This window comes from Siphateles boraxobius, unplaced genomic scaffold (genome assembly GCF_051911475.1).
Source record: "Siphateles boraxobius isolate OS27281-9 unplaced genomic scaffold, OSU_SipBor_1 1, whole genome shotgun sequence".
NCBI lineage: Eukaryota > Metazoa > Chordata > Actinopteri > Cypriniformes > Leuciscidae > Siphateles > Siphateles boraxobius.
Genome location: NW_027508699.1, coordinates 18224272 through 18231943, shown reverse-complemented (window position 1 = coordinate 18231943; position 7672 = coordinate 18224272). Strand labels below are relative to the sequence as shown.

The 7672-nt window shown below is 38.5% G+C and overlaps 1 protein-coding gene across 2 annotated transcripts; it reads right to left on the bottom strand.

Annotated features, from left to right (window-relative positions):
- Positions 1 to 803: 803 nt before the first annotated feature.
- Positions 804 to 1691, bottom strand: LOC143736790 (transcription factor Sox-14). 2 transcript variants are annotated; one of them, XM_077227618.1, is made up of 2 exons: positions 1038 to 1691; positions 804 to 821 (listed from the first exon to the last, which is right to left on the bottom strand). In XM_077227618.1, exons 1-2 carry the CDS (start codon positions 1689 to 1691, stop codon positions 804 to 806), a joined length of 672 nt encoding a protein of 223 aa, XP_077083733.1. The 2 variants fall into 2 exon arrangements, with proteins under 2 accessions (XP_077083733.1, XP_077083642.1); XM_077227527.1 differs by lacking the exon at positions 804 to 821 and having other exon boundaries at positions 990 to 1691.
- Positions 1692 to 7672: the final 5981 nt, after the last annotated feature.

Here is a 7672-nt window from a genome sequence, read left to right as displayed (position 1 = left end):
AATGTAAAAAGTTGAGAAAGAAAACGCATATATGTACAATAGTCAGTCCATCCATCAGGTCTTAAAGTGACAGCAAATAATAATACAAATATCTGTATGGTGGTTTCCCCCCTAGTATCCATGACAAAATTGTGGCCAGGGAAAATGCTGAGTGGCTAGTAACTTTGGAAAACTAGCCTACTAGCAACAGTGGTTGGTGAGCAAAAAAGTTAATGTCAAGCCCTGCTTGCCAGGTATGTGGAATAACCGTTTAATAAAAGCAATAAGCCCATAAGCCAGGATTACAGTGAACAGCTAAGGTGGTTTCTAACAACGCCCCTTAGCTGTTCACGGTTTCACCGGGCTTATTGATTAGTTGACAGGTTAAATACTATGACTTCTCAATTGGATCAAATTAAATTCAAAGTCAACATGAATGTTGAGTTGTATAACATTATAAGCTGAGCATGCTTTTAAAACAAGTGTTTTATCTAATATGTCTATGCTGCTGCTACAGATACTGCACTTTTAAAAATCAGCATGAAAGGAACACTATTTTTTATTCATATTTTTTGTTGTTTTTGCCATTTTAGCATGTAGTAAATGTCTTTGAAAGAGTCTTTCACTGCATTTTCATTCATATAACAAATTTCAGGAAAAACGTCAATACACAAATAACTTCAAATCATCATGACATTTGATTGTGTTAAAATTCTTTGGCTCTGAGCATTAAGTAATTCTATAATTTATCATTATTATTACAATGATCCCATGGGCTTCATTAATCAATGCAAAAACAAATGTGAAATTCCAAAACTAGCCTATTAACTAAAACTATCTAACTAACTTATTAAATAGTAGGTAGGCTATCATTATTAATATAAAATGAATAATCAAAGTGTTGTCCATTTGGTAAGCTAAATGTTCATGAAATGTTAGTCTATTAAGATGCACTTGAACTTAAAGTGAAAAACAGAAAGAAAAAAAACAGTCGGTTTCTCTCTTTCCGCGATATTAATCCCATTTTAATGCCTGAGTCACAGCGCTGTAGAGTTGACTCCAGTCTGGCTCATACCTGGAAACACTATGTAGGCAAGTGGAGGTGTGAGAGTGGAAGAAGACCAGGGCGAACAGTTACAGGGCAGCAGGTATCCGGGGTTTGCAGGAGACAGGTGAGTGTGCGCGTACTGACCGGGGCATCCCAAACTCCCGATGCACCTGTGTCCACTCTGATAGCCTAAAGCTGGAGAAAAAGCCATCGAGCCAGGGGTTATAGCAAGTTTTTCATGTTGGAAAGCAGTATTGGATCGGATCGGCTCAATGAAAGAATGTTGCATGGATGCAGCTGAATGGAGAGGTCGTGGTTTGGTCAAAGTTGAGATGCTTTGAAAGTCTTCGCTGTGAAGCGCTAAAGACAACAGCGTGTCCTTCCTCAACAGTCCTTTAGGTTTGCGCCTCGGTCGGTATTTGTAATCTGGATGCTCTCTCATGTGTTGGGCGCGAAGTCTTTTGGCCTCGTCGATGTAAGGTCTTTTTTCAGACTCAGAGAGCAACTTCCACTCGGTACCGAGTCTCTTGCTGATCTCAGAGTTGTGCATCTTCGGGTTCTCCAGTGCCATCTGTCTCCTCTGACCTCGCGACCACACCATGAAAGCGTTCATTGGTCTCTTGATGTGCTCCATGGGCTGCTTCACCATGTTCCTCAAGTTCATTTGCTGCTTTGCGTCACGGAAGAAAAAATTCTATAATATCTGAAAGTAAAGGCTATTTAAATCATCTGTGGAAAGAGAGGGTTCCTCCTCTGGTGAAGAGAGATCAGGTCTGCAAGTCTATTTCATGGAGATGCAGCGGAATGAACGCGTTGTTTGAAGGGCAGGATTATTTCTTTGCAACTTACAGTGAAGTGTGTGTGTGAACGGTTTGTGAGATATTTGTTTCAAATCTCTGTCAACAGCAGAGAGTTTCAAAGAAAGCTTTGCAGCGAGGAGCGCGCGCTCTGACACATCATAACCTCTCGCGCCCAATCAGCGCGTGAGCGACATAGTTACAATGACACCAGAAAACCAACGATTTCTGCAAAAAGGGGACTCAATGATATTAAAATGACGTTAGAGATGTTTATAAAAGTTTAGGTAAGCCACCGCCGCCACACACACACACACACACACACACACACACAGACACACACGCGCGCGCGCGCGCGCACACGCACACGCACGCACACACACACACACACAGCCTTGATCTTACACTGCGAGGACACTATACAGTGCTGTCCTTGGTGCTGGATTAATTACCACAAAAGCTATCATACGGATAACATGACCATGATTTTTTATTTTAATCAGCAATTTCGATTAAAGGCTATATGAATGCATAAGGAAATCTTATAGATGCCGTGACAATTTCATTTATAGCCTTTTTTCTTTTTATCACATTCTTGCCTTTGTCAGTTCACTCCAAATGTTTCTGGAGACTGAATGAATTTCTAAAAGTACAAACATTTCACGTAGCGGTGCATAACAATGATACAATAATTTAGATTATTTGATGATTAAAATCTGTTTTACATGTTTGAACCATTTGCTGTTCACATCTAAACAGAATGTTATTCTGTTTTTAGATATTCTTGAATAAAAATCTAATTTACATAACCAATTCATGTAGAAAATTTCACATTTCACTAATTTTACATTCATTTAATAATTTATATATAATACTTTATCTTCATGCATGCATTCACAATTCACAGCTGATTAAATGAATTTCCACCTGCATTGCTGTAGCTGAACTGACTGGTTGTTTTTAAAAAGACAAGAATTATTTTTGTCCGCATATCTTACAAATGCATGTATGACAAATAGAAATGTAGAAATAAAGCTAATTAATTCACAAAAAACAATAACAATACTTTCCATATTAAAATCAGAGTTTTGTTTTCATCATAAACTCATGTAAGATTGATGCGCTGGGGGAAAAAACACAAAAATATGACTGAAGTCTAAAGATTGTTTTCGCGTTATGTTCAAAGAGGAACATCTGCTAATGCCTAGCTGGCCATGGATAATGTTAGTCATGAATAATCACATATGAAGGAAAAGATGCCTTCCTAATGTATGTCTCGAGCCCACTGCTTGTGTGAATTGTTCAGATAAATGAGAGAGAGGACAGCTAGTGATTTGCTGTGTCCAGCATGAGATTTTATTTTCTGCACTGAGGGATTTCTGACACAGGGAGGCACTGGTCATGCTGTGAAGCTGATTGCTTTTTTATTTGCCTTTTACAGGTAGATAATATGCTCATTGAAAAGCTATCAAATCTATATCCTGCTTTTTTATTTCATTGCCTCAAATGACAAGGATGAAAACATACACCTCTAAATATAAGGCACCTATCTTTTTATAAGGACAAAAAATAAACTATCTATGGAAACAATGTAATTGATTTAGGTTTCAAATAAGTAATCAAATGTGTAATATGTTAACTAAAAATATTTGACCATTGCAGCAGGTAAAAAAGTCAAGGCTGAATTGTACTATCATATACAAAAATGGCTGTGTTCTGAATATATTCAAATGCTTTGTATACTCTCAGGGAGTTTAATTAATTGCATGTGGCAATATGCGTGATTAGTGAGACTAGTCACCAAAATCACTTCATGAATGCTGTACCCTAGGACTCAAAATACCATTTCTTTTATACATCATGTCAGAAGACATTTAGAAGGATTAGATGGAAAATGCAGCGCTTGAGAAAAAAAACATATTTGACATGTAGCTTACAGAAATGAGATGGAAAGATGAGAAAAATAGATGTTAAATGCTCTTCTAGAAATTAAATGCACTGCATAAATGAATATGTATATACAGTGGATATAAAAAGTCTACACAGCAATTAAAAGTTAGTTTATGGTATGTCTGAGTTGTATTACTAAGCATTAGTTCAGGGGTGTGCACACTTATGCAGTTAGTTATTATATAGTTATACAATGTATTTATTTATTTAAATCTCTCTCTCAAATGTGTCAGTTTGGTTTTTAGTGGCATTGCAAAGGTGGACATTTTCTACATTAAAAGGTGCCAAACGTCTGATATGATTTATCTACAATTTTTTACATCAGAAAAAACAGTTGTTTAACAATACTTAACAACACTGTACTGATATGCCCAAAAATTCTTTGATTACTCCAAATTATTTCAAGCAATTTCTACACTGTTTTCTCTGCATGTTGCATGCATTTGTAAATACAGAGATATTTAGACCTCTGACCTTTTCCGGTGTGGTAAAGAACTATAGTGACACCTTCAAGCGGTGCATTTTGAAAACCTCTTCCAGAGCAATCCTACAGATTTCCTCTGCTCTGGGGGATAAAGCTTGTGCTTATTTTAATCATATTTGAGAGAAGTCAAGCTTTGCTTTAATAGCCTTTCATGGAAATATTGGTGGTAAAAATGTGTTGGGGGAATGAAGGAGACAGCTCAAATCCTGAGAGGTGTCCTGATATATCCCAAGCCACTCTCTCACGCCTGTGAAATTAATACTGCAGATAAAGTGGGAGGACATTATTGCAAGCCCCAAATCACAGCAGTCAGCAGTCAGTTAGAGACATTTGCAATGAGGCATTTCTGCAAAAAGCACTAAATGCAGGCTAAAGATTTCCAATGTGCCACAGATTAACAAATTAAACTGAGCTTTTAAGTGAAAGGTGCCATGTAAGCATTGCAAAACTTACTCAGAATGAGTTGATGGGGGATGTACAGAATGCAGAGACGCAGTTTTTTGGTGGTCACATATCAGCGTCATATCATTACAGTTAAATGTTCAATCCAGAAGGTCTTATTTATTTTCACGACTTTTCCTTTTTTGCTTTAACAGAAGCTGTATCATGGAATGTTACTTGCTTTGACAAGACCTTGTTTTGCTAATAAAAGAAAATGTTTAAAAAATGTGCATTCAGTTTTTTGATGCAATTTTCCGTCTCATGAGACAATTTAGCATGTGCATGTGTGAGAGAATAATGGGGTGCTGGGGTTTAAGGCCGCGCGATCCAGTTTTTGGTTCAGAAAACCTATTAACAATGAAAAGAAATGTTTATTTATGCTGTAATATATGTGTCCCTTAGAAGGTCTCTTAAACAAGGCTCTTGGACTATCTAAGCGAAAGTTGACAGAAATAAAAACGGAGACACAAAAGGATGAGCAGCTACAAACTGTAGAGAGACTTGTAACGGAAGAATGACCAGAATATACTAAAAGCGTTCCCAATAGTGTAAAGAGTTATTACAAATGGAAAGTCACTTTGTCAGTGAGTGATGGACTGATTGTGCTGGGGGAATCGCAATGCCAGAACAAATTGTTAGCGACAATGGATCGCAGTTCTCCAGTGAAGCCTGGAGAAGCTTTTGTGGTATGAATGATATTCAGCACATTACATCGCGTCCACACAATCCACAAGGTAACGGACAGGCAGACAGGCAGTTCATTCTGAAACAGGATGACGCGTTGATAGCACTCATGTGTTTTTTACGAGCCACACCCACCTCCTCTACAGGGGTCAGCCCAGAAGAAAAATCCATGTTACTCTACCCACCTTACCAAAAAATATGAGACCAAAGTGGCCAAACAAATCAAGTGTGAGAGAGAAAGACAAAGCAGCAAAAGAAAAGCAGGCATACTTTTTTAACAGACGACATGGTGCGAAGGACTTACCTGTTGTCAGGCCAGGGAATTCAGTCTTGTTAAAGCTGGGTGATGAATCAAAATGGAAAGGACATGCGGAGAGCACTACTCCAAGGTCATATGAAGTTTTCAACGAAAAGGCGGGAGAGAGACGGAGAGACGGAGTTCCTGGAACTACTTTAAAGACAGTGGAGAGTTCAGAACAGTCACCACAGAAAGTTCAACTTCATAGAAACTCTGATTTATCTGCAGAGACAATTGCAAGGACACATAATATCACTAGATCAGGCAGAGTGAGTAAGCATGCTGAGCAGTTGGACTTATGAAAAGAGAGTGATAATATATTGTCTGTAATGTCTTTATTGTGTTATATGACCAGGCTTAGTTTTACCTGAACATGATAATTAATATTCTGACATTTGATGTGAAGAATTAAGAAACTGACATGTGACAGCAGAGACAGAGTAGGCTAATGTTGTATTTAAAGAAAACATGTCCTGGTAAGTGAGTTCCAGGCCCGGCTGCAGGATGAAATGACTGAGGGGGCATGTGAGGAACAGGAGGTAGTTTGGATGACCACAGTAATCAAAGTATTTTTAAACTCTTCACCCTTATTACCTTTTTGTTTACTTCTGTGGAGACAAGACTATTGTACCAGTCGCACTGAGACATTTTAAATGATACCAAAAGATTTCGATAGCTGGATTGTTCACCATCGGTTTCTGTTCCCCCCATTTTTCTTAGGCATCTAAGCTCATTCCACGAGAGGCATGGCCTCATCTTGGGCATGGTCGAGTGGAATACCAAATGAAGATATCTGTGCGGCGGCCGGCTGTGCCTCTCTGTCCACATTTATGAAATATTATAACCTGGAAGTTCCCGCTTTGCAAGCCAAGGTTCTTTCAATATAATAAGTATTAAGCACATAACTATAAGGCCAATGCATTTGTCTGGTCCTAGTTCGTACATATTATATAAGGACTGGCCCTCTCTAGGCGTATTCCTCGGTTCCCTAAAGAAGGGTCAACACGGTTTGGCGTCTATTATGACTCATAACTTTACTCTTATATGGGCCTCGGGACTTCTGCCCTGGGCTATAGTGAGGAGCGAAGTTTTAAGCACGCACAGCGTTTTGAAAGGGGTTCCCGTAAGCTACTTAAGCAATACGAGAGACCTCTCGAAAGGGAACGTCTCGGTTACTAACATAACCTCGGTTCTCTGAGAAAAGGGAACGAGTTTTGCGTAACCCGCCGTGCTACTGTGCTTAGGTCGGGGGATCGCTTCAGTCGATTTTACCTGGTTTTATGCTGAGAATGGGGACTTATATAGCTATAAGCCATGCCCATTCTGACGGGCTATGACGGGTCACATTCCTCAGCACTATAGTGCAGGAGAAACTGGTTCCCATGTAGCCTACCTGTTTGGCATTTTTTTGTAACCTGTTTTTTGGGACCCTAATGGCGCCTAGTTAAGAATTTTTGATGTTGCCAAGGTCAACTAAATGTCCCATGGGTTTTTTTTTTGGCGGCGATCTTGAAGTGATAGTGGTGAAAAACGCCGATATTCATCTCTCCTGAACCAAACAGCAATCAAAGACAAATGTACCCACTTTTTCATATAATTCTGACACCAGGAATACAGTAGAATCAAATTGGGTAACCTTTGGAGATCATTTGCCTTTGCAATCATAATCCGTCCCTGGATATGGAATTATGAAATTCAAATTTACAATATGAAATCCAGAGAATTTACATCCAGAGAATTTACTGAAATAAATGTTTTGTTGAAGAATCAGTTGTTGTAAAAACTTGTTATATGCTTAGAACAAAATTTTTAGCTAAAATCTTTTTTCTTTTTTTTTACTCCATATAAAAAATCCTCCATATAATGAACTCTGGAAGAGGAAGAAATCAAATACCCAGAAACTGTAATAGCCCGAGTTTAATAACAATTTAAATGAGACGGTTTTGTTCGGAGACCGTAAGCAACATTTACATTCATCTGTGATGGGACTT

Excerpts from the sequence above, each read along its gene's own strand:
- LOC143736790 (XM_077227527.1), bottom strand. The coding sequence starts at position 1,691 with ATGAACTTGAGGAACATGGTGAAGCAGCCCATGGAGCACATCAAGAGA.